This window comes from Strigops habroptila, chromosome 2, assembly GCF_004027225.2.
Source record: "Strigops habroptila isolate Jane chromosome 2, bStrHab1.2.pri, whole genome shotgun sequence".
NCBI classification, from domain to species: Eukaryota; Metazoa; Chordata; class Aves; order Psittaciformes; family Psittacidae; genus Strigops; species Strigops habroptila.
This window is the reverse complement of record NC_044278.2, coordinates 60,566,329-60,593,282: the sequence shown is the minus strand read 5'-3', so window position 1 is coordinate 60,593,282 and position 26,954 is coordinate 60,566,329. Positions and strand designations below refer to the sequence as shown.

Genomic DNA, 26,954 nt, shown 5'->3' with positions numbered 1-26,954 from the left:
ACGGTGCCAGGATCTTTTCAGTGGTGCCCAGCAACACGACAAGGAGCAGTGGCCATAAACTAAACCACAAGAAGTTTCACCTCAACAGGAGGAAGAACTTCTTTACGTTGAGGGTGGCAGAGCACTGGGACAGACTGCCAAGGGGGGTTGTGGAGCCTTTCTCTCTGGAGACACTCAAAACCCACCTGGATGCATTCCTGTATAAGCTGCTCTAGGTGGCCCTGCCTTGGCACATGGGTTGGACTAGATGATCTCCAAAGGTCCCTTCCAACCCTAATGATTTTAAAGTGATTTTAAAGTAACTGCAATCTTGTCATCCTAAACAGCGGCAACTTCATAAACTTTAGGGGAAAAAATTCCCCCATTCTGCATTTACCATGGCAGAGAGCTGTGTGCAGGTATGGAAAGCACATTTAGGATGAGGCAAATAGTCCTTTCAACATACCGGACACTGAACGAGACAGCGTGACACACGTTTTATCCACGCCTGTGCCTCTGCCTGCGCCTCCGTCCCGGCAGGTCACCACGCTGGCGGCAGCACGCCGGGAGGCAACAAGTGACCAAGCCCTCCGAAGCACCCTGAAAGACCAGGCCAGGGGCACGGAGACTCAGGAGGCGCCCTTCCCGTTCCTCAGACACACTCCGTGGGAGGCGGCCTCTAGCCAAAAGCCTTGTTACGAAGGAAAGACACACACACAGCGCCCTCCGCGCCTCACCCCCCGGCACGGCCACCGGCCCAGGATCAACCCACTCTCCGGTGCCGGCCCGCGCATGCGCGGGCAGCCGCATCCACAGCGGGGGGAAGGCGGTGGCGGAGCAGCGAAGGAGAGAGGGCGGGAGTTGCTGCGCCTGCGCGGGCGGTTCCCGGGCAGCCCGGGCGGGGGGAGCCGAGCGGAGCGGAGCGGTGGGTGGCCGCCCGCGCGCGCGGAGCACGGTGGTGCGTGCCGCTGGGCATGGTGAGCAAGGGGCCGGTGCTGCGCCTGCTGACCGCCATCAACCGCAGGAGAATGAAGCTGCTCATGGGGCTCGCCTTCGTCGCTTATGTCGCCTGTGAGTGAGCACCGAGGGTTGGGGACGGGTATGGCCCCGCCATTCATTGCCCGCTGGCCGGGCACCTCCGGCTCCCCGTGCCCTCCGCCGCTCCCGGGGAAGAGGAGCAGGAGGTGGGGGTTCCCCGTTGAGCTGGCCGGTTGCAAAGCGCCGCTGCGCGGCTGCTCCGGCCGCGGCGGGGAAGGGGGCTCCCCGCGGCTCTGGGTGGCGGGGCTGCGGGCTCCCGCCCTCCCTCCTGCCGCCTCCCCGCCCTGCTGAAACTTTCCCGAGTCCGACGGGCAGCCGGCTACGTCGTGGCGGAGGGCGCCCGGGGGGCCGCCGGGTGGGCCGGGGACCCCGCCAGGCATCTATCCCCTGTCCCGGCCTGACGGCTTGTGAAGGGAGGACCTACACCCCCTCCTGCCCTCTCGGTGGCCGTTGCGGGAAGCTCTGGCGGCGGCGTTCGCGCTGCGGGCGGCCTCCTCCGGCTTCTCCTCCGTGCCCCGCGGGCAGGGGCGGCCGGGGCCCGCCGGCGCCGCGCGGCAGGCAGCCGGCCTTCGGGCCGAGCCCCGGGCGGCGGGGCCGGGGGGAGCGGTGTCAGCGAGACGTGGCTCAAGGAGTCAGTGTTTCCGCAGCCGCTCCCCAGAGCGCTCGTAGCCCGCGTTGTTCGTAACCAGGTAGCTGAGTGAGGTGAGCCGGCGAGGAAGTTTTCCAGGGCAGGCCTCGCGTCTGGTTATTGCAAAAAAAGAAAAAAAAAGAAAGATCCTCCGGTGTCCTTTGGGGTCTAAATAAACAGTGGTTTGTTTTGTTTATTGGCTCAGCACGTAGCTGGAGTCTTAAGAGGCTGAAGAGAGGCACAAAGGTGTTTGGGAAGAGCTTAGAATAACCACTGACAGGGATGTTTATGACTTCAATTATTAGGCATGAGTCAGATGGAGTCTCGGATTTATAATGCCGTTCTGTCAGCTCTCTTCCCTTTCTTGTCCAGGTTTTTCTGTTACGTTTTTTCATATTTAGTTTATGTTAGCCTGCATTGTTTTTAGACTTGGGTAGGTTTTATGTAGATGACACATCATGAGGAAGGATCTTAGATGCCTTGTCAGCTTAGCTAGGGACAGATGATTCTCTTGATGCTTCAGAACACATGTAGGTGAGCTAGCTTTGGCGATGGGTGCGTGCATCAGATTTAGGATCCTCCCTTTGCATTTGGGAGGTACAACTGAAGTAATTTGGCAGAAGGGATGGTGCTTCCTACCCCAGAAACACAACATAGGAATTGCCTTTACCTACCATATGTTACCGTGTTTGCATGACCTCGCTACTAGATACTGCTGTTACCACTGAAATTGTGTGCCAGCTCTGAGTCTTGGACAGTTTGTCCAAGTGACTTTAGGTCCCATTATATATTGAAGCAGGGACAGCTTAATATATGTTCTTACTTTGAATGGGTTTGATGTTTTGCCAAAAGTGATTCTTAATTTTGCAAAGAAAGTTAGTAGGTTGCTGTGGAAATACGGGAATTGAGTGGCAATTGATGTGGTCATTGGGACCTGGCTATTTATAAGATTCTGTGGACAGTAGTTGGTGCTTGCTTTTTAGCTTTATGAGTAAAAGTTAGCCTTCAGGAAGGGGAAAAAAAGAAAAAAAAGCCAGGTGATTTTTGTTGTCTGGGCTGTAAGTCATAGAAGTCTTCTCGCCGCTTGTTCCTGGTTGTTCTTTGGGATTCAGAAAAAAGTAGAGGAGGAGAGGGACTGCAGATCAATGTGGCAAGAAGTAGCTTGAAAAGGGAATAGGTTGGTGTCTGGTGTGCATACGGTTTTTGCAAATCCAACATGTCAGATTGCTGTGCTTTTCAGTCGTTTGGCTAGTGGGCAAAAGTAGTGGGATCATTAGATATGGCTCTGGCATCTTCAATAAGGTATGATATGCCAGCAGATGCTGATGATATAATGGATTCTAGAGAGACTGGTTTTTGTTTTCTGTGGAAGAGATTGTGATCCCATCCCCCTATCCTAAAAGTGTACTCCTTGCAATATTACTGAATCATCACTCTGCTCTCTGGTTGCAGTCAGATAATGCCAGACTAAAATAGCACAGCATCTGAGAAGACTGAGCTGCTGGTGTAGGTGTATGTGCTGGCACTTCTTACATTCCTTCTATCTCAAATACTCTCCAAGTGACTAAGTGTTTTTAGGCTGTGCACCTTCTTTCCATGAATTTCCATTCAGTGTTAGTACAGGGGGAATTGGGTTTGGAGCACATTATGTTACAGGGAATGAAATACTTGGCAAGTACATTACTTTTTTTATGAACTAGAAGATAGGACTTTTTTGATAGTGCCATTTTGTCAGATTGTCTGTGAAACCCTGAGAGAATGTTTAGGGAGTATCTTCTTAGAAAAAGTGTTTTATTTCATAAAAAGCTTCTGCCTTTGAATACAAATTTGTTACAAATGTGCCTGAAGAACCTCTCTGTGAGAGTTTGCAAACTAGAGGAAGAGCTTACAGGCAGTTGAAAGGCTCTCAGCTGTCTCACTCTTAAGACTCCTTGAGTGGCTCTCTTGGTAGTTTCACAGTACAAGGTATTGGATGGCTAGGCTGGTTTAGGTATCTCTAAATTTATGATATGTCTATATTTTTCACTACAGACAACAAAAATCAATTAAATCTACTTTGCTTGTATTTATAATTACCTCATGTTCTTAAGCTGTGATTTCACAACGGCTTCCAGATGATGCAAGTGCAGTCCATGACTGAAAGGATTTGTTTCAATCCACCTCCACATCCCCCACTTCCCACCAGCATCCAGCATGTACAAGGACTTAAATTTCTGTCATGTGTAAAGGAGCTGGTGTGGACTAAGATTGCCATTTAGGTTATAACCATTTGGCAGTGTCGACATTCAGAAAGCTGTTTTGGTGCAACTGAGGAGGTGGTGCAGTGGTGAAATGCTCAGCTGCGAGTGCTGGTGGCAGCATTGCTATCATGGGCTTCTCAGGTCTACATTGTTAGTCTCTCACCTACGGAGTTTTGTTGACTTGGGTTGAAGTACCACCCTGACATGAGGTGCGCAGTCAGGTTCATGGTAAAGATACTTAGAACTCTTTTTATGGATTTACTGGTTTCTCTAGTGGCACTGGGAATAAGAGGGATCCTTACTTTACATCTGGATTTGAGATAAAGTAGTATTTGTCTCATTTCTATAATTCTAATCTTATTAATAAAAAAAAAAACCATTGTTCACTTGAAACTGTGTGCTATGCATAGTTTGTGTATATAAAAATAGAACCCAAAAGGAGCATTTCTATGCAGCAGGCAGTTAAAAGCTGTTGTAACTTAAGCAACTGTTCCCTGGCAAAATTGAAGTGAACAGAGTTTATCTAGGCTGTGAGTGAAAGGGGTGATTTTGTTCCCCATCACCCAAGCAGTGAGTCTAGAGATAGTACAGCTGGCAAGCTGTCTGAATTGCTCTGAATCTACTGTGGTAGAATGCTATTTTATTTTCCTCAGAATAAGCTTAGTTGACTCCCTTGCAGTACTACTTCCTTCTGTGAACATTACATGGTTGTACCATGTCACCTATACTGGGAAGCCCTGCCCAAAGGTTGAATTTTTATTGCCCTTCTTAAAAGGACAAAGTTTTCTGCCAAAGCTTTGTTTCTGACTTAACGACCAGCAAGATACTGCAGGAGTGCTAGTGCTATAAAAAAGAGGTGGGGGTTATGTGGAGGTGGATTGAAACAAATCCTTTCAGTCATGGACTGCACTTGCATCATCTGGAAGCCATTGTGAAATCACAGCTTAAGGACATGAGGTAATTATAAATACAAGCAAAGTAGATTTAATTGATTTTTGTTGTCTTTAGTGAGAAATATAGACATATCATAAAACAGCAATCAATTAAATAGATACTGTTAAAAAAAAAAAACCAAAACAGTGTCACTGCAATATGAGTAACTTACATGCAGGCTGAGAGTTTTGTTTTTAAAAGTCCACCTGTTTGTGGGTTGGTGTAATAGACAGACACCTTAAGCTCATTCCCTTTGAAGATTTAAATGTTTATTCAGCTTTATACGGCTATACTGAGATGCTTCAGTGCAACTGTCTTTGTACAATCAGGGCTTTATTTAAGTTGGAAATGACACTGTAAAATCTTGTAGCTGGGATTTAAAACCTAGAGCTCATCAATCTGCATAGTTTGCTTTAATCTTGATGCTACTGTAAATAATCTACTGATGTCCTGGTATAACAAGGGAGTTGCATGTTCTTAATGAAAATAAAGAGCTGGTAAAGTAAAACAGTTCTCTTTGCTCATTTGTAGGTCCCAGCATAGAACCATAGAATAGTTTTGGTTGGAAAGGACCTGAAGATCATTTAGTTCCAACCCATCTGCCACGGGCAGGGACACCACCTACTAGATGAGGTTGCTCAAAGCCCCATCCAGTGTGGCCTTGAACACTGCCAGGGATGGGGCATTTACCACTTCTTTGGGCAACCTGATCGACTGTCTCACCATCTTCACAGTAAAGAACGTCTTCCTTATATCTAACCTGAACTTCCCCTGTTTAAGTTTGAACTCATTACCCTTTGTCCTATCACTGCAGTCCCTGATGAGGAGTCCCTCTCTGGCACCCTTGTAGGCCCCCTTCAGATACTGGAAGACTTCTATGAGGTCTCCACGCAGCCTTCTCTTCTCCAGCCTGAACAGTCTGAATTTTCTCAGCCTGTCTTCGTATAGGAGGTGCTCCAGCCCCTTGATCATCCTCGTGGCCCTCCTCTGGACTTGTTCTAACAGCTCCATGTCCTTCTTATGTTGAGGACACCAGAACCATACACAATACTCCAAGTAAGGTCTCACGAGAGCAGAGTAGAGGGGCAGGATCACCTCCTTTGACCTGCTGGTCATGCTTCTTTTGATGCAGCCCAGGATATGGTTGGCTTTCTGGGCTGCAAGTGCGCACTGAAGCCAGCTCATGTTCAGTTTCTCATCAACCAACACCCCCAAGTCCTTCTCCACAGGGCTGCTCTGAATCACTTCTCCACCCAACCTGTAGCTGTGCCTGGGGTTGCCCCAACCCAGGTGTAGGACCTTGCACTTGGCTTGGTTGAACTTTATGAGGTTGGCATTGGTCCACCTCACGAGTGTGTCAAGGTCCCTCTGGATGGCATCTCTTCCCTCCAGCGTGTCAACCGAACCACACAGCTTGGTGTCATCGGCAGCCTTGCGGAGGGTGCACTCAATCTCACTGTGCATGTGTCCATGTGACAAATATGTTGAACAAGATCGGTTGTAACGCTGACCCCTTAGGGACACCACTTGTCACTGGCGTCCACATTGACATGGAGCCATTGACTGCAACTCTCTGCATGCAGCCATCCAGCCAATTCTTTATCCACTGGGTGGTCTGTCCATCAAATCCATGTGTCTCCAGTTTAGAGACAAGGATGTCATGTGGGACAGTGTCAGATGCTTTGCACAAGTCCAGGTAGATGATGTCAGCTGCTCTGCCTCTGTGCATCGGTTCTGTAGCCTCATCATAGAAGGCCACCAAATTGGTCAGGCATGATTGCCTGTAGTGAAGCCATGTTGGCTGTCACCAATCGCCTTGTTTTTCATAGTTCTCTGGAAGTATGTCAGTAGCCTTGTTCCTTTTCCAAGGCAAGAAAGGAGGAATAATAGGGTGTTGTCATGACATCCAAGCTTAAGACCTTGGTACCTTTTTATGATAAACTACAGCACATCTACCAAAACAACTTAAAACATAAAAATAATGTGAGGGAAGCACATCCTGCAGTGCACTTGCTTGACTTCTCCCAGCATTGTTGGTTTCTGTGGCTTTTATCCTTTGTTTTACAAGGTTAGCCATTCGTTTTTGTCAAATTTCCGTCGGATAGGAACAATGTAGTGTGTTCTTCTCAGAATGTCAAGGTGTGAGTAAGCTTTTCAGTTTGAATCTTACCAGCCCCTTGCATGTTGCTTGTCTTGCATGTGCTCAAAGGCTAAATGCTACTTGTGTTCTGATAAGCTTTTAGTTTCACTTTTCATAATAGAAGAATAGATGCAAATTTGGTCCTGTCGTATTGATTCAGGCTAGCTGTCTGAAAGTTATTCAGCACTGTTGTGGAGGATACCAAAAATCTTTCTTCCCCAGCTGTTTTGCAACTAGACAGGAGGATTGACTGACCATGGAAGAGTTAGAAATGGTCTGATGTGACAGCAGGCTTGCCTGCTTTTTGTGTCAGTGTGCCATGGATTCTCCACAAAAAAAACCAAACCAAAAACATTTTCTTGCTGGCTTCATGTCCTGCAGAGCTGCCTTTCATCTGTGGGTTTATGCAAATAGGTTTACTGTCTTCAACAGCTTCCAGTTCTCTGCTTGTCAGACTTCCAACTTGCCATAGCTTTGTAGCTTATGAAAATTTATTCAAGATTCAGTTGAGTTTGTCAGGAATAGATGGACTTCAGCTCTGCTTTGCTAGCCATCTTCACCCTTACAGTTCTCAGCTTATCTCCATTTAATATTTGTCTTTGGTATTTGCCTCTGGTGTTTGTCTTAATATTTTATATCCACTTAGTATTTGTATTCTCTGCTGCATGTGCAGGAGTTGGTGCTGTCATCATTCTACTCAAGCACAAAAATACTCTTAGAGCTTTCATCTTCTTTCCCCCCTGTATTTTTACAAAGTGGGAAATGTTTCCCCATCATTTATATTGCTTGTTTCTTTTCTGTAAAAAAAGACTTCAACTAACTCTACCAAAGTAGAGTTTAGTTGAAACTGGTGGTTTTCAACTTCTCATTTGTGGACCCTGGGGAGAGAGAAGTGGATTGCATTCTGAGTTTTTTTTGTGTTGTAAATACTGGATTATTTTTTTGTTTGTTTGTTTGTAGTAATTAACAATTGGAGTGCATTACCTTACATGTGGCAAAATGTGATGAACAGAGAAAAATGGATGAGTCTTGGTAAAAGGTAATGTGCTAAAGATATGAGATGGGAAGGAGTAGAAACACTGAACAGAGAACTGGAAAAAAAACAGTAGATTTGAAAAGAATTTGCCATTTGGGAAAAGAAGAACAGAATTCAGTCATGAAGTGATGATGCTGACTGAAATTTTAGAGTAAGTGTTTTAGAGTAAGATGATTAGCTTCCCATCCAGTATGAAGCTCCATTAACTCTTGTAAAGAAAGAAAATTTGCATAATGTTATATCTCACAGCTGTAGGAGTGTATCAGTTTGCCAAAGCTTAAGTGTTCCTTCTTCAGAGAAGGTACAAAAACATCCTGGTAACTATATTGCCTTTGTTTTGCTAGGTGATGACTAGCTGGGGGATTGACATAGAATGGTGTTCTCCCAGTTGAAGAGAGAGCATCTTCCCCTTCAGAAAACCCTATGTCCTGGTGTCTAGGCTACTATCCATGTGGGAAAAGCTACAGTTCCTATCTGTTGTCTTTGATTTGGAGCAGGAACTTTACTGTTGAAGACATCAGTTCAAGAAATACAACAGGAAGAGCTACTTGCCATACAGAAATCTATATAGACACAGCAAAGGAGTAGATTATTATTTTTTAAAAATATTCAAATTATTGTACATTCCCCAAAGGCATAATCATAAACTTCTCCCGGGAAGGTGACAGTCTGTAGTATAAAGTTATGATTAGTAGTTTTATGTTTTTATCTCCACTAATACTGCAACATGCTCTCATCAGTATAATAATTTTCTAAAGCAAATTAACAAATTGCTGGAAGTACAGATAGGATACAATTGAAGTTTTTTTATTTTTGTGAAATCTAGACTATAAAATGCAGTTTGAAATGCATTGGCCAAGTCATAGAATGGATTGGATTGGAAGGGACTTTTTAAAGATCATCTAATTCCAATGCCCTGCCATGGACAAGGACATCTTTAACTAGATGAGGTTGCTCCTTGAACGCTCCCAGCGACAGGGCATCCACAACTTCTCTGGGCAACCTGTTCCATGTCTCACCACCCTCATAGTAAAGAATTGCTTTCTTGTATCTAATTTAAACCTACTGTTTTTCAACATTGTTGCCCCTTGTCCTATCCCTACGGGCCCTGGTAAAAAGTTTCTCTTCGTTCTTCTTGTAAGTCCCCTTTAAGTACTGAAAGGCTGCAGTAAGGTCTCCTTAGAGTCTTCTCTTCTCCAGGCTGAACTATCCCAACTCTTTCAGCCTGTCTCCATAGCAGAGGTCCTCCAGCCCTCTGAGCATATTTGTGGCCCCCCTCTGGACCCACTTCAACAGGTCCATGTTCTTGTACTGGGTTCCCCAGAGCTGAACGCAGTACTGCGGGTGCGGTCTCACGAGAGTGGAGTGGCAGAATCACCTCCCTTGATCAGATGGCCATGCTTCTGTTGATGCAGCCCAGGATATGGTTGGCTTTCTAGGCTGTAAGCACACATTGCCACTTCATGTCTAATTTTTCCCCCACCAGTATCCCCAGGTCCTTCTCTGCAGGGCTGCCCTCAGTCCATTTGTAACCCAGTCTGTATTGACACTTGATTGCCCTGACCTAGGTGCAGGATCTTGTACTTGGCCTTGTTGAACTTCATGAGGTTCGTATTTGCCCACTCGGCTCAATATCATCTGCAAACTTGCTGAGGGTGTACTTTAATCCCACTGGGTCATTAATAAAGGTACTGAACGGTACCAGTCACAGTGCAGACCCCTGGGGGATACCAGTTGCTACTGATCTGCCTTTGGACATTGAACCACTGACTGCAACTCTTTGGATGCAGCCACTCATCCAATTCCTTATCCAATTTAGCAACAAAGATGTTGTTTGGGAAATAATAGTTTCTTAAAGAAAACTATTTTTTTCTTTTTATTAATTACAAATCTAATTGAGATCTGCAAAAGAATCAAATTAAGACTTTAGTGCATCTGTAATAATAAGCATTCTGAGTTCCCTTCGCCTACTTTTCTTTTGTCAAGTTTTCCTCTGGAGACAAAAAGCTTATTTCTACCAGGAGATTGAAGCTGCTGACTGACTATAGAGAGTCAGATTTAAGGAAAAAACCGTCTTTTGAATGACATTGCGTCTCTCTGAAACAGAAAATTTGGCTGAAGCAATTCACTCTGGACATTCAGAGCTTACAATTTTGCTCAAGAAATTCAGGTTATGACTGCATTTCAGTTCATGCTGTTCCTGCATGCTGTTTCTGTTGATAGTGAGTTCTATTTGAAACTAGTGTCATCTTGTACTCTTTTTATTCTGAGAATCAGAAGGCGTAAGGAGAGTGATACAAGGAAAAAATCCTGTGTTTTCAGCTATATCTACTTAGACAAAAGTTTGTATAAAAGTTTCCTTAACCGTGTGTCTTGAAAATGCAAACAACAAAGCCATTGGGAAACAAAATTAGTTTAAAAGAGATTGTGTTGATTTTTGGTACAGTTGTATCTCTGAGGGCATCATGGTCTCTCTTTTTAAAACATCTTTTTTAAAATGTATGGGATGCTGAAACTAATATTGTCACTAATAATTTCAGATCATGAGTGTTTATTACTGTTGGTGCCATGTGATAGTTTATGACTTTATTTTAATGTAATTTAAAGAGACCTAGAGAAGAAGACTCATCCTTTGAGATTGTCTTTTTTTTCCCCACCTTCAGATTGCAATAGTGTTATTTTTCTGGTTCCCCAGCCTGTTGTGGATGACTTAATTACAGCATGCAAGGTTCTCAGAGTAGTAATCTGTGTTTTATAGAAATCTATACAGTAAGTATTATTGCAGATTACAGACTCAAAAGATATCCAGGTAAAAACATACATCTTGTTCTTATATTCTGAAGAAGAATAACCCTTGCCTGCTATGAAGTGCATCTGGTCAGAGCTAAAGGTCTGGCTGTGGCAGATAGGGAAGTGTGCATTTAATAGTGCATCCTCAACAGCAAATTGCTTGGGATTTCTGTTGTACCTTTTTGAGTGTGACTTAACAGATTGGAGGGCAGTGTTTGGTTTTTGGTGGGTTTTTGTTTTTTTTCCTTTTGACTTCATATAGGCAGGGTTGACTTATATCCAAAGGATAGCTCTTGGAATATTTCTTTGCTGAAAATAGCCCAATCATTGTACTGCTCTGCATCCAGCATGATTTCAGAAAGGGTCTTCTCTAGAAAAACTCAACAGACCTTTCTATTTCTAGGAATATAAATGTATTCAGTAGAAAGAAATCCATTCTTCACATGCCAGTGACTGACTGGCTTTTGTTTAGGATTGTTTTGAGAAGTCTTAGAAATCAACAATTTTGCCTTAAGTTTGCGCTTGCCAAATGGTTGTAGCTTTATCTCTGAGAGGCTGGAGGGGAAAACCAAGTAACAAACCAAACAAAAAAGAGGATTGGGGTTTTCTGAAAACCATGAGTGATTAAGGTTAGTTGGCAAAATGTAAATACCTCTTTAATAACAATACTGTGATTAAGGCTTTAAGAAACAAATCTCCTTTTCTAAAAGTACAGCTCTTTATCGCTTCATCCAAGGCATGTCATTCTTCTTCTCTGGAAGCTGTCACTTTAAAGTGTAACATCTGTGGGAGTGATTAATGCCTCTGATGTATTTTCACTGTACTTGCAATTAATCCTTGCAAAAATGCTACAGTAAGAATGATTGTTCCTGTTATTTTATGGAAGGGATGCAGAGGAAAAAAAACATCCCAGAACACAGAGTCAAAATAGGACTACACCTTTTCCTACAGGTCATTAAACCAGGCTTTCATGTGTCTCAGAACAACCCAGATAATTCTGATCTCTAATGGCAACTTACTACTGCCTTAGTCATTGGGTAAGGTTTACAAATAATCTTTGAGAGAATAAACAGAATCTCTGTTTCTTCTCTCTTGTTAGGTGAGTGTCTTAATTGTTTGGTTACAAGTCATGCTTCTGCCTCTCTGGTCCAATAAATCATGGATTCTTTCCTTGCAGTGGATGGCAGGAAGTAGATGTCAGGAAGACACTCTGCCCAGGAATGCTCTCTAGTTGGATGAATAGGAAGTTCTTCGTGGACTATGTACTGTGTGTGGCTGTGGGAGATGACGGTGTTAAATGAGGGTGTTTGAGAATTGGCATAGGGCTATTATCCTGGATGAATACCCCTTGCTTACAAGATTTGGCTTTAGAGTTGGAATTTATTTTAAATTGTTTTTTTTTTCTTTTTTTTTTTTTTTTTTCCGAGACTGGCTTTTGCAGTGAGGTGCTCAGTTACATTAGTATTTGCTTGAACTGGGTCTGTGAGGAGTCTGATGCTTTTAAAAAGTGGGTTTATGTGTCGTGCCTGATTGTTGACCTTGCTGGTATGGAAGCTTTATTAACCATTCACATCTGCAGCTTTTGGTACGTGAGCTTGGTGCCTGTGAGGGTTTTCAGCTCGGATTTAGGCTTGTAATTCTCATCATTCTGCTCATGGATTCGGGCGCGCTTGTCTTAATATGTTTTTGTCATTCTTGCCTGAATGTCACAGTGGCCTTGGCATAACCTTTAGGGCAAGGAAGTGACAAATGAAGGAAATCCTCTTTAAGCCATAGAGTCATCATACTGCTGGTTCTGCAGCTGTGTAAGCCCATTATATAAACAACTGTGATGTGCATTTAGGGAAAAAACAAAACCACCAACAACAAAAACTTAATTACACCTTGCCTTAGGGCAAGGTGCAAAACCTTGCCTCTCATCCCTTCAACCTTGACGTAAGCTGTATGTGAACACACAGTAGCTGTAGAGATCCTCCTTAGCATTGTGCATTCAGAATCCTTTGTGAGGGCAGTATGTTCAGGTGAGTTTCTGCAGCACCTCTGCATGTGAGAGAGACTTCAGGGTTCTTCAGATCCTTCCATGTGGTATTTCCTATGTAGTTCATTTTGCAGTTTCATTCTTTTTTGCAATGGTACAAAGATATGCTTCCTGGAAGCTTAATGGAAGGTCATTTACTCCTGTAGAACTGGAGTATCAAGGACAGTGTTTCCGGAAGTACACAAAGCCCTTTCTGACCTCTCCTTCCCTGCTGTGGACACTGAGCACATACAATTAACATGGTTTCTTTAGGAAGCCAGTTTCTTGTATGCAATGTAGCTGCACTGTCTTTGCAACAAAACTTGTCAGGGTGGTATTTGTGGTGCAGCTGGCAACCCATTTTTTTCATCAATTCTTGTTTCACCAGCTAAGCCCAGATGTTTCCTGCCACCGTGCAAACAATACACTGCTATTTGTAGGGGTTTCTGCAGCCCAGAAAAATAACTGATTTTAAGTATAGCTGAGTAATGTTTAACTTGAGAATTCTGTACCTGTAGTTGCCAGATGGTCATCATTCCCTGAGGGGGGAAAAGAAAAAAAAAGAAAAATTTTTCCATTAACATTATCATAAATAATTCTAAAATCCTACCCGGAGGGTAAATAACCTGATTTCAGCTTAGTGCTCAGCACTGTATCCCTTCTTCCTAAAGAATTTACTTTATCTAATTAATATAAAATCCAGTGTTCTTTAAATTCAGTTGGATTCTATTGATCATCTGTTCTAACATAAAACTTCCTTATCTTTTCCTGGAAGACCAAAGAGGTTTTACGATACACCCATAAATATCACGGTGCCCTCCTACAGTTTGTTTAATAGTCTGTCATGGGTTCATTTGAGTTACTCTTTGAATAACTCAGTAGTTAAAGACAGGTCAGCAGCTTTGCCATCTTATAAAGAGTGGGACAGTGACTGCATTCCTGCATCCTCACTCCTCTTCCCTGGGTATGTTTCCTTTCTTGTCTTGCGTGGAAGGTGCCTGAGGCTGTAGCAGCACTTTTTTGTTTTCTTGTTTCTGTAGCACCTCATCTGTCTGCTTGAGATCAATAAGTAATAATCACGAAAGTGTATGTGCAGAGCCTGAATCTAGGCACAATACTTCATTAGCCGCTACTTGAGACCTGAAGCACAGCTTACAAAAACTGAGGACACTTCAGAAGTTTTCTATATGTATATTAGTACTGCATATAAGCTACTCACCCTCCTTAAGACTCAGGGTACTTTGGATCCTTAGGTTGAGCCTTATCTCTTAAAAATCAATTGCAGAATGATTTTTCTGGAGATATTGGGGGTATATTTCCTGTATCACTTACTGTTGCAGAGTCCATTATGTAACTGTTCCATATTAACCTTGTCCGTCTTCACAGTCTGAAGTTGTCAACTGTGTAGTGTAGCCTCATTATCTTGTTTTTTCACTTTAAACCACATTCTAGTTGAAAGGAAAATCAGTGTTCTGATGGTCTGTGTAATCACTTAAGTCCTGAACAGTTTCGGAAGATTTTTTTTGTAGCAGAAAATAAGTTACAGAGTCAAAGAATACGAGGTTGGAAGGGACCTCAAGGATCATCTGTTCCAGCATTTCCAGGCAAAGTATGACCTAGACTAGATGTCCCAGCACCTGTTCAGCTGAATCTTAAGTGTCTAGATGGATCTTAAAAGTATCCAAAATTGGGCAGATGAAGCTTTTTGTGAACACAGATAAACAGATAATACATGCTTGCTGTTTGAATTTTTACACTGCAGTTTGTCTTCCTTAACATTTTTTTTTCCTATGCAAGCAGTTTAATAAATGGGCTTGTCTTACTTAGTGAGGCATTTAGTTATATTGCTTAGATACCTTTTGTGTCTGCATCACAATATATACATATTTAGAGAGAGAATGCGTATGCACACGAACCCTTGCTACATTTAATGCAGGACTCTTGTGGCACCTTTTCAGACTGGATCAGCTATCGCCTGTAGTGGCCAGCCTTTTATGCTTGTCAGTCTGTAGTTTCCAGCTTGTGTGGTTCAGGTCTACAGGACTTTTTTCTTGCTCTTACCAGTTTTTGGTTTGGTGGTTTGTTTTTTGGTTTTTTTTTTTTTTCAATAGCCCTAATAAGCAAGTTCAAAGTTCTGGTTTGTTTAATCTATGTGCAATGGCAAATTATAGTTCAGAGAAGTCTTGTATGTTTTGTTTATGTAATATACTGTGGAGATGATGATCAGTGTATCCGCTGATTTGCTGGTCAGATAATTCCAGGTGTGTACTGGAATAGTCTAGTCCTTTTTCAGTTAATTACTGTATTTTCCTATGGTTTTATAATCTCATGTAATTTCATCAGAATTCCTCACATACTTTTAAACTGTGTTCTAGTCACTTCATGTCTGTACATATATCACGTGTGTAACTTGTTTAGATAATTTGTGATTGGCATACTTAATAATAAATTTTTAAATTCTTTCTGATGATAATAGGAAAAAAATGACCTCATGTACTGGTTTATGATACTCTAATGTTCTCTCTCTTCTTGTTTTTCAGCTGTATGGGGAAACTTTGTCAATATGAGGTAATGTATATCACTTTTGTGTTGAATTTCCTTGTCTGAAATAAAACTAACTTACCTTTCCCATCAACAAGTATCACTGTATATCAAATAGGGAAAACAGAACAGCAGCTCACACTGGTTTTTGGATGGTTGCTAAGCAGCTGATACCATTTTTTAAATACAAGGTGTTCAGTCTCAAAAATGGCTTGTATATCTGCTGCAGATATTGACCACGATCTTACTTGCATTTCAGCATCTGCCTCTCTTTACACACATTCATCTTCTGATTTTTTGATTTTTCAGACAAAGTGGTTGGCATAGCTGGGCCACATAGGCTTGGATTCTGCTTTTCCTGAGTACAGATCTGACCGTGTACAGATCAGTGACAATACAGGCTTAAATATTGAACAGCAGCAAATTCTCTGCTGCTTGCCGTAAACTATGCTTCTGTATCTATATTTAGAAATGTGGTTTTAAGGGTTTTTTCTCCTCCACAATTAATTGGGAGGGAATCTCATAGTTTAACTGCTGAAAAGCAAAAAATTGTGAACTGTCCCCTAGAATTTTTGCCCTTAGAAATAGAAAGGCATAGCATATGCATGCAAACCATGCAGATTTTCACAGCATTTCTGTTTGCATGTGAGTGTTTGTCCTCTGGGAAAATTCACCAGGAAGGCATGACTAAAAAGAAAGCGAAGAGAAAATTGGGACAGTCTGTTCCCTACAACGAAGTCTTTGTGCATAGAGGACAAAATATTTCACCATGTTGTTTTGCTAGTAAAGGGTTTTGCTAGTGTGTTGCCATGCTTAGCAGCACAGAGTAAAGAAAGTTTGAGGCAAAGTAAGAAAAAGAATCCATTTTCTGTGGGCTCTGATTTGCCCAGGACAGCTTACCCTGGGTTCTGTTCCTGTCCCAAGCTGTCCACCTTACTCCTCTTGGAGTTTCTCATCCTTGCTACAGAGGGTCTTCAGCTGTTAGACAAACAGCTGTTGAGCTGCTGCAGCTTGCACATGGAGGTATCATTTAGATTAACTGTGTTATTGTGACCAGCAAGCTATGGCAGCTTAACAGCTGTTATGTGAGCAGCTGAGCATATCCAAAGGAAGGACGAGAACCTCAGAGAGGAGTTTGGGCAGCGTGTTTATTCCGTCATAAGCCATCCTTACAAATCCTGCCATTAGCTGTATCTGATTCTTATTTGAGATGTCTCTTATAGAGCTATCGAGGGGGAAAACTTTATTTCTGAAGGTCTGATGTTGGTCCTCAGCCAATAAGATTGTCTTTGTTAGGAGGAAGAAAGAGCTTATGAAAAATCAGACTGCAGAGTGCCAGTCCGTAAGTTCCAGGATTTATGAATAAACAATAGTAGGAACCATTTTTGAGGGGACTTTTTAATATTCTGAGGGTTTTTCCAATTTCTTTGCCCATTTAGCAGAGAGGAAAGTCTAGGTATTCCACAGATTGTTCACATAGCTTCTTGTAAATTTCTGTTATTTGGGAAAATCTTTTAAAAAGTCATGCAAATTACTTCATATTGCTTCCTTGTAGTGTACTATATAAACTGGAGGGTTTTGTTTGCCACTGTTACAATCAATTACAATTTGTTTTGAAAAGATAGTTCAGGATCTGTATGTCTGAGTGTAGGAATTTACTGCACTCTACTGATACAACAAGGTGAACCTGGCCAATAAGGTTTTTGCCCCAGTAATAGACTGAACTGACTTTTTAGTAAGAGAGTTTTACAGAGGAATATGAAAGGAATCATTGCTCTAACTTCTACTAGTATGGCATATGTATATCTGCTTAACAAAGGATCTTCTGTTTCCCTAGGTGTAATGACTTCAGATCCCAAGTAAAGGAGCTCTGTTTTATTTGAAAGAGCTCCATTTTATGTTGGATACCCTTGAATCCTCTAGTATGCAAAAACTTACTTCTTTAAGAGAAATAATTTCCCTTTCAGAAGGTTTAGTTGGGAAAAAAAAAAGAAGAATGCAAGCTGAAGAAAATTGCATAGATTAGATGTAAGAAGTAAAATTTAAAAATATATATTCTACACACTTAGAAGTTGAAGAATGAACTCAACTAATAGAAGTAATTTACACAATTAGGTGCTAAATGAGACCACAGAGATTTGTGCAAAACACCAACTTCTTGAGACAGTGCTCTTTTTCACAGGTTACCTTGACAGCCTTCATCCTTTGCTTTAATTCAAATGAGTAACATTTGTGTGAGAAGTCAGTATTGCCTATCAGATGGTCACTTAGGACAAGTTTTAGGTTTTGGTTTTTGGTTTTTTTCTGTTTTTTCTCTTGGGTTTGGAAAAGTTCAATTTCAAAGGTAGATACATGTGCCCTTCTCTCTTTTTGATTGATACTACAGGTGCAGTTGTGGCATTAAGGGAAAATGTTTTGTTAGCATACTTGTAGCATACAGTAAACAGAGACCCTCAAAGAGACATCTTAGGCATTTGCATAGTAAAACTGCACTCAGAAACATTTTTGCTGACCGTACTTTAGTGCAGTGATTAAACACTTTTCTACAGTTAATTTTCTCTGTTAAATGAATGTCATTTTTATTACTCTTTCCGGTGGCCTCGTTTCAGCTTCTGCCAAACTTGGTGACAAGATAAGTTGATTTCAGTAGGAATTGGGCCATCTGCTTTCATTTGCTCTGAGTATGTCTTTGAAATAATACTAGCTGGGGGTGCTCTAAAGATACTGTTTTAACAGGAAAAGTATGATGCAGGTGCAGTGGAGTAACTATTGCTCAGGTATGAATTATGTTTTTTCTTTTCTTGCCAACAGGTCTCTTCAAGAAAATGGGGATCAGAAGGTGGAAAGTAAAATAGAGGAGGTTAGTTTGTTAATAGTTGCAGTCTGTCTTGTTTTGAGGACCCTATTTCACTTATATTAAAAGGGTGTATTTAGTCCTATTTCATTATTCTCAATTCCACTAAAACCATTCAAAGCACTGGATTTGTAGCTGGTCATAAGTTTTTGAACTGTTCTTCACGAAGGTGGAGTCTAACATAGATCTGTGAGGGTTTTTTTGGAGGCATTTTTTTTTTTTCCCCTCTACATCTTTCTTGAAAGTAATGGCTCTACCACCTCATTTGCTGCAGAGATTGTGGCAGAGTTGTCCTGAGAACTGCTTTTCGTTACTGAATGAAGGATATACACAGGTTCTTCCCTCTGTCACCCTTACTAAATGTTAAGTGTATATATGTTTCATTAGAAATTCAAAACCTTCCAAAAATGCTTTGCTTTGTTCTTAACTAATAAACAAAGGTAGTGGTGTCTGTGGTCTGGGATGGTGTGCAGTAGCAGTGCTTTAAGCACAAGTCCTGCAATTTCTGGAGTGGATATGTATTGAACACACTGGTGGTACTAATCTTCTGTACCCATACCTTTGAATTTCCATTTCAACCTCAGTTTGTTGTGAAATACTAAGAATGTGTAGATAAGGTATCTGGAGATATCTAATATCTGGAGAAATATTGAGATCTTCCTCCAGATGTTTTTAAACTTCCAGTCTAATAACAATAAAAGTAAGAATTTAATAGATACCAAAGTCTTTGAGGCCCATACAATTTCAAGTGACAACTCTATGATAGTGTATGATTACAGAGTTTTAGTAAACTTAAAAACGAGTTCAGGGACTTGTTGAAATTTGGCAGAACTGTTAGAAATTTGGGTCCTCTGATAAAGAACCTGAAACTGATGCCGACTTCAGTGATTCTGTCCTTCAAGGCAGTGAAAATGCAAACAGAAGTCTTGGTAGGTGAACTATGTTTTCTAACAAAAATTTCAGTATTTTTTTAAAAGCTTTAGATATACCCTCAAATCATGATGTAAAACTTATCTTGGATTTTTAACATGGTTTTTCTTTAAATTCATGTACCACGTTCTGAGAGAATTGTAGCCTTTGCACTGGAGCTAATGCCTCTGTGTAGTCTTAGGTATGTATTTCTGCTGTCCATTTAAATAGTTGAGGTTTTACTGACTGTCCTATTGTGCTGTTGCTCAATATAGATTGCCTTTGACAACCTCAGACAAATCACTTGTGACTTCGCTTTGCCAAGTAGAAATCATAACATTGGGTATTCTTATCAACAAGGCTATGGTACTCAGCCTTGAAGTGTTGTTTTCAGTGGTAAGGGATTTCGCATTGTAATGGGTGATTTGATTTTTGGTGAAAAAGGTTCAAGGATTTTTTTGACATAAAGGATGCTTTAAGATGCAAGTTTCTTGGAGTATTGTCAGTGAAACTCTTCATAGGAGACTGTTTACCATGATTTTTGCTCTAAAGTAACATCCTATTATATGCATGTTTTGTGATGTGAATCTTATTCTATTCTTCAAAGATTAAAAGTTATTCCTTTATTTCAGGCTGTTGCACCCCTAAGGGAGAAAATCAAAGATCTAGAAAAAAGGTATGTCTTGCTAAATTTGGGAAGCAGTTAAAAAGCACAGTCTCTGCTCTGTAGTTATCAATTGTGTAGTTGAAGGTTTGAGAAATGTTTTGTTTATACCCTCAGTACCTTTGGATTTTTATAATATCTAGGTGAGGATGGGGCCTTGAATGCTTGTAGACATTAATACGTAAAGTATTCAGGTTGATTAATCCCACTAAGGTAAACCAGGAGCGCTTGACTTTTGTAAAGTTCAAACTGCTTGGAGGAATTTGCCAGTTTGAGTCCAAGCTGGTGAACAGATTAGTTGGAATGGAACATGGTTTAGCAAGTCCAACGCAGGTGTGTGCTAAAACATATTGGTTTCAACTTCGAGACTGAAAATATGTTTTCTCACATTTCCCACACTTTTCCTCAGTTACCATAGTTCAGCTAATGTACAGATTTGCATGTGAATCTTTGTGCATGTGTTTTGGATGAGCCCGACTGACTTGCTCCTCTCAGGATTTGTGGGTGAACATGTTACTGTGGATTAAACTGGATGATGCAATGGAGGAAAAGCAGACAAGCTTTTTGATAAGCTGCAGATATTAAATATGTACTGTAATTCCACAAGCACCTTAAATTGACATAGCTGTTTAAAAATAAAAATCCTGGCCTGCTCCATTTCTCCCTGACTGCTTGTGTCCTCCCTACAATGTGGGTTCCTCACTTTTATGCCAGCAGAACCACGTGAGTGCTGATAGTAAGCTAGATGGGGAAACCAGGCATTTCAGTCTCTTTGCTTTTCCTCCCTTCCCAACCTGGTTGCTCTTCCACCAGATCAATTCTCCCATCTAAGTGTCCTCATGGGCAGGTGCTTTTCATCAAGAATAAGCTCTGGAATAGGGGTGGGAATTTTCCACTCTGGCAAGGACACTGCTGCTTTTGACAGTGACGCTTTCACAGGTGGCACTGTTGATGTCCCAAGCAAACAGCTAGCCAACAAAGCCACAGTACAAAGAGCTGAGTCTGGACTTATCTGAGTAGTACCAGTAAGCCTGGATGGTTATGTATGGCATACTGATGGTTGTGTGTTGCCCCTCTGGAGAGGGGGGCAGAATCCCATTGCTCTTGGTCAGTTATGCTCAACACCCACAGTGTTTTGAGTTTTGTCTTGCCACCAAGCAGTTGCGCCTCTTCCTGCTACCCGTTCTGTGCTATTAAAAAAAAAAGAAAAACAGGTGTCAGTTATGTTCTTTTATGATTGATTTAAATGATTCAGTGACCTGCCGTGTACAATTTATTGCAACGAGAATACTGATCTGATCGCTTATCCCTTTATAAGTGCATACACTTCATGGATTGAACTAGGTGATATATTGGCAACACGAAACAAATTGCAGACTGTCACTTATAGTAGTTGCATGTGATGCTACCATATGAATTGTAACAGTCAAATTATAAAGATCTTATGTTCAGATGAAAGTTTCGATGTACCATCTCTGTTCAATTGGCTAACTTAATCTTTTTTGACAGGTCAATATGTCTTTAGCTTAAATTGTTAGCAGTTCAGGTTATTTCCTTCTGCCATTCACAGAGGACCGTTGTGGGAGAGTATCCTGACTGGCACTTTTGTTTTTTTTTTTTTTTTTTTTTTTTTTTTTTTTGAACAGTTATTACATTTTTCCAAATGAGCAGTGAGTTGTTGGGTTGAACCACTAAGTTGGAACTTCTCCCAGGAGCCATCTAACTGCTCTTTTCTTTTTGAGTAGTGTTTGCACTGCGTTCATGAGTCTTGTTTCAAATGTCTAGTAATAAGGAGAAAGAATCAAAATATTTTTCTACCTCTGTATGAGCCAATCTGGGAATTATACTCTCACCCAATGTAGGCTTTGGGCTCTTTTGGCCCATATCAAAATATGGGCTCTTGTTGGTTTTTTCAAATAGTGTAGGCATTTACCTCTGCTGGTTCAACTGCATATGGGTTGTTGCAGTTAATAATTTTTGAGTTTTGTATCTGAGTAAAGTGACAATAAATAACTACTCACTGTCAGATGCCTGAAGGCTAATCCAGCTTGCAAAGCTTATTCTCATGTCAATTTTTTTTTTTTTTTTTACCTCATCAGCTGGTAAAACCTGAAAGCAAGCCATCATTATGCTTTGGGGAAGCAGAAAAGACAAGAATTCCTTAATGTGATTCTCATGACAAGAGATAGTTTAACTGAAGCTGAAGTTGGGAAGTTTTTATTAATAATTTGCACAGCAAAAGTATTGTGGTGTAGTCATCAAAGCAAGCATTAGGTCAAGATAAACTCAATGTTGTTGCCAGATGAACATTCAGCGGCATCAGTTCCAGACTCCTACCCACTACCTCTAAGCTAGTACTGGCGTAATAGAGCAAAAATACTGTCTCTTTGGCAGCAGTGTGACACCATGCCAGGTTAATGTGACCTTAAAATAATGGTCTTAAAAATGGGGGAGACTGACTTTTACCTTGCATCAAGTTATTTGGGGCTTTTTTTTTTCTTAAGCTCCATAAACCTCTTGTTATTGCTGGATTTGCCTTTCTCGCATTGGAAGGCTGTTTGTTATATGTCTGCATTGTACTTGCATGCTGCTGTTTCTCATTGGTTTACCATAAGTCAAAGAAATAAGGTTACTGTTACAGACCTATGCAGTGATAAGGCAAGTATAGGTAAATTCTTATTTCAGTCTTCCTGCATGGATAACATTGGGAGATTCTGCTGCCATATTTCACTTATCCAGGAAACTGAAAACAACTTTTGCTCTGGGATTAAAAGTTGACACAAGCAGAGAAGCATTTGTGCTTTGCCTCTGAAGAATTCCTGTTGAGCCAGTACTGCAGGTTAGAAGCAGAGGATGTGCTTCAAGATCAGAAATGTAGGGGTCAGTTCTGTCAGAGTCTATTTGTGAGTAAATCAAAATGTAACCTCAGTGTGAACTCTTGGCATATATGCCTCCAGCATGCTACATCAAATTGCATCTCTAGCATGTGGACTTACTAGAGGAAAAGAGTAACCATAGTTTGATTTCTGTCCAGAAATCTTAACTGATATTTAGTTAAGAAAAATGTGAGCTATTCAAATATCATGAAGACTACAATGCTACATACTGAAACAAATAAAATTAAGTTGACACCTTGTTCCACATCTTTCTTTGAAGGAGGTAGTTGCTGTATGCAGAATGCACACTAGTGAGGGGAGAAAGAAGTGATGTAATTCCATGTCCATGAAATCATCTAAGGCTCTGAGCATCAAGAGCTTGAGAGGACACCTAAGATCTATATGTCACACAGTTTTATTTTGGAATGTTTTAGTTTTAAGTTCCTGCAAGGAATATGGTCCAAAAAAATTAAAGTGAAAGTAGCTTAAAGACCATCAAAACAATGATAGTCTAGCTGTTTCTGAGAAGAAAATTAAGATTAGCTTTCGTACTGAATAAGCTTTCTGATAAAAGTTGTTGAATATCTCAAGAGTTTCTTCAACGTTCTAATTGTAAACTTTCAGAATGAAAGTGGTAAGTCAACACAAGATGCTTTCTTTTCCAGTACTTTTAAGAAGGTTGTTTGCTTTTTAAAACTAAAAAAAAAGTCCCATGACTGCTGTGATGCCATTCCTGCTCCCAGAAGATAGAAGTCAGTTGATCCATTCTAGAAAATTAGTTAAGAGGAAATATTAAAAGCACTTTTTGCAGATCGATTTTGATGTTTCTTACGGGGCTTTTACACAACATAGGCATTTTCTCATGTTGGCCCAGCTCCTTCTTTAGAAAAAAGGACTAAACATACCCATAGCAGAACTTTAAGAATGGGAAGTTGTCAGAGCAGGTTTTCATATTTCGAAGACAGATATGTGAAAGAAGCAGCAAGCCTGAAACTTACATAGTTCCTCTTCTTTGTTTTGAAATGTTCTATAGTTTCACCCAGAAATACCCACCGGTGAAATTTTTGTCAGAAAAGGATCGTAAAAGAATCCTGGTAAGTTGGTATTTACTCAAGGGTTGTTTTGGGGAAATTAAAAAAAAAAATAAAAATCTGTGGAATGTAATCAGTCTTGAAGGATTAATTAAAGACATGAGTAAGTAAATAAAGTAAATTACCTTGGATGTTGTATGCTGCACAGGGTGTAGAGTACTGCTTCACTTAATCTGTGTTGATGTTCTCAAACTCAGCATATGGATAATAGACTTGGCTCTGGTTTGGAGATTTGACTTGCCAATTAAGCTAGTGTTCTCTGCTTGCAACATCTTGGGATTGTGTTGCCAAAAGGCCTTTGTGCGTGCTCCCAGATGGCTTAAACTTGCAGAGAGACTGCGAAACTTTTAGGCACTTCTTGACCCAAAGCTTGGGCAAAATCAGATCGTAAGGCTAGAAAAGCAGCTGCTCTGCAGCACTGTTAAGAAGGACCAGTTAATTAGACCGAGGAAATGTTCATCTCTTATCTCTCTTATCTTCTGTGTTGTTTCTGATATTTTGAAACAGCATAGGCATTTTGGGTGGAAGAGGAGGGCAGGTTACGTCAGGACAAGCGCTTATCCAAGGCATTCTTAAACTCAGCAAATTGTGCTGTAACATCAGCTTTCCAGTTTTGTCTACAAACACTTTTGAAATTAATTGTGTCCTAAATTTTCCCTTGTTTCTGTCTGTCCTGGGGAAAAAAAAAAATAAAATAATTCTCCCCAAGTGTTGAAGAGGCAGAGAGGTATAGCTATTTGAGATGTGCAAATACAGATTATGAACTTCTGCCTCTATAGTAGAAGGCAAAGTCTGGGACAAATCCCTGCTAAAGTGCCTAACTTATCTGGTGTTCTTGTTTGCTTTGATTTCAAAATTTTGAAAAAAAAACCACTGAAAAGATGTTTTTACTGCCTTATTAAACAGTAGTCTTTATTGCTATTGCAAAACTTCATAAGGAATGTGTTATCAAATTAGTTTAGTTCTGGAAGGTTTTTCTGTTGTGACAGTCTGAAGGAGATAGACCTGTAGGCTCCCTGTTCCCTTGTTGAATATGGAAGATACGCTGAGGAAAAGAGCAGAGAGGCTTAATTCTAAAAATTCCTAAATTATGTGCTCAGGCATGCAAGGATAATAAAGTTACCTTAGTGTCATGTGTTCTGTGTAAGCAAGAAGGTGCTTTCAAGAAAAGTATCGATGCAACCTGTTAATAGGCTATTGAGCTCTTACTACTAAGTTTTAGACTTTGCCTTTGAAAAATACTGGATATTTTGTTGAAATCTGTTGCTTCAACAGAGATGGCAAGTAGTTGGAATAGGAGTGTTTTCCGCTGACCTGTAGGTCTATAGGATTTTCTGTGTCTGTACATTTTGTAGAGTTTGAATTACTAAAAAGAAACTTGGTCAAAAGGATAAGGGAGTTGTTGAGTTGTTTCTTCTCTGTCATGGCTGGGGACTAGTTCAGTGTGAACTCGGATGAGCATTCACGAGCCTCCTGCCCATGTGGGCAAGTCATAATATGATGGTGTTGCTGTCATAATCCTACAGGAAATAACAATCCCTGTTCTTTCGAGTAGCTGAAGACAGTGTATAAAGAACTCCTGTAGACCTTGCATGACACTTGGAAATTTCTCAAGAATTGGCAAGCCAAGTGAACTTTGGTAGATAATTAACTTCGTATTTTGTTGATGCTGCGTCTTTTCCTAGGAACCATTCTAAATTCTGACATTTTTTTTTATTTTTTTTTTGCTCTGTATGCAGTCTCCAGCTGCAACCCGGAGATACCCACAGCATTGACCTGACCAGAGAACAGTTTTAGCAATTATTTTATTATTATACTGCATCTGGTTTGAGGTGACTGCTAATGGGGGTGGTGTTTCAGCTGAGACTAGATATTCTGGCGCTCTCATTCAAAAGAGCTCAGGTCTACAGCCTGTTATGCATGATTTAACTATTTTCCCAGTTCTCTGGCGTGACTACACCACAGGCTTTTGTATGCAAGAAAAGAAATTCTGTTAATATGGAAGATAGTGTTGATATTGGTTCAGTCTCTGTGGGTTTTTTTTCCTGAATTCAGTATAGTAGACAGATAAAACCATAAAATAAAAAATTAGTATTTCCTTATTAGACAATAGATGTCTTGAACCTGACTGCAGACAGCAGGAATCAATCTGTGTAATGAATACACAAACTTTTCAGTGCCTCTCATGGAGGAAATGATCAGTAATATTTGTGACTTCTAGTAGATGCTAAAGTTACCAAGCATATTGGCACTACTAAGTAATTAAATATTTTTATTAGCAATGTCTTATCAAAGAATGCGTAATTAAGCCCCGGGTGCTGATGCTTCAATTCTGATATGAAAGTGATTCATGTACAGTATATGATTTTGTAGATTAATACGTCATTGTGATTTGCAGGAAGTCATTTAGAAATGAAGTATATTGACCTTGCTTTATGAGTGATTGCAGGAAGGTTATACAGAGAGCTTCAATGATAAATCATCTTTTCTTTTTTTAATGTAGCCTCAAGTAATGATAAAAACATAATTTACAGTTGTTTACTTTTCCAGGGGAAATTCAGCTCCTTTTCCAAGTAGTTATTTATATAACACCTATGGAAGTGATATGTTAATAAAACTAGATTTATCATAAAAACTATTTAGAGATTTAAAGTAATTGGAAACTTCTTTCCGAACAAAATTGGTTTGTGCTTTTTTTTTTGCATTCTTTACTTGCATATAGCATAGGAGTGTGCCGTAAGCAGTGCTTGGTTTTGTTTGGTGTTTTCCAAAAGAGAGATCGGGAAGAAGACACTTTCTTACATGCATCAAAGACATATTGCAAGCATTGAGTTTCTCTTCTCTGGAATCTTGGAAATAGAAGTAGCAGCAAGAGATTTCCTTGAGCCTCAGTTGAAGGAATAGGTTCAAAAAACTTTTGTCCAGGTTACCACAAAAAGGCAAACCCCTTGTACCATTCAGCAAGGCTGCCACTTGCTTCCAGGTCAGAATAAGCTTATGGTAGTACGTTTTCCATGCATATTATTTTTTCCTTGGTAAGTGGTGGCACCTGGCAGAGGGCTGTTCTCCGTCAGTTACTGCTCTTCTTTTGTTGTTCACAGCATTCTGTCAGTAACCTGTTCTTCCCTCCTTTCTGTTCCAGGGTAGTAAGAGCCTTGAGATTCTTTCTGTCTTTCAAAGAGAGCTTCTCCTAAATCCTTTTTCTCCTTCAGGTTTGT

General features: G+C 40.7%; 1 protein-coding gene across 2 annotated transcripts in view; it reads left to right on the top strand.

Moving 5' to 3' along the window:
- Nucleotides 1–830: 830 nt before the first annotated feature.
- The window catches only part of UXS1 (UDP-glucuronate decarboxylase 1), a 59,774-nt gene continuing 33,650 nt past the window's right edge, over nt 831–26,954 (top strand). The window contains exons 1-5 of one of the 2 annotated variants that reach the window (XM_030476657.1): nt 831–1,050; nt 15,342–15,369; nt 18,154–18,202; nt 19,738–19,781; nt 23,679–23,739. In XM_030476657.1, coding sequence (XP_030332517.1) covers nt 954–1,050; nt 15,342–15,369; nt 18,154–18,202; nt 19,738–19,781; nt 23,679–23,739 — 279 coding nt within the window. In that variant the 5' untranslated portion in view covers nt 831–953. The remainder of the gene's footprint in view (nt 1,051–15,341; nt 15,370–18,153; nt 18,203–19,737; nt 19,782–23,678; nt 23,740–26,954) is intronic. The other variant, XM_030476658.1, reaches the window with a different exon arrangement.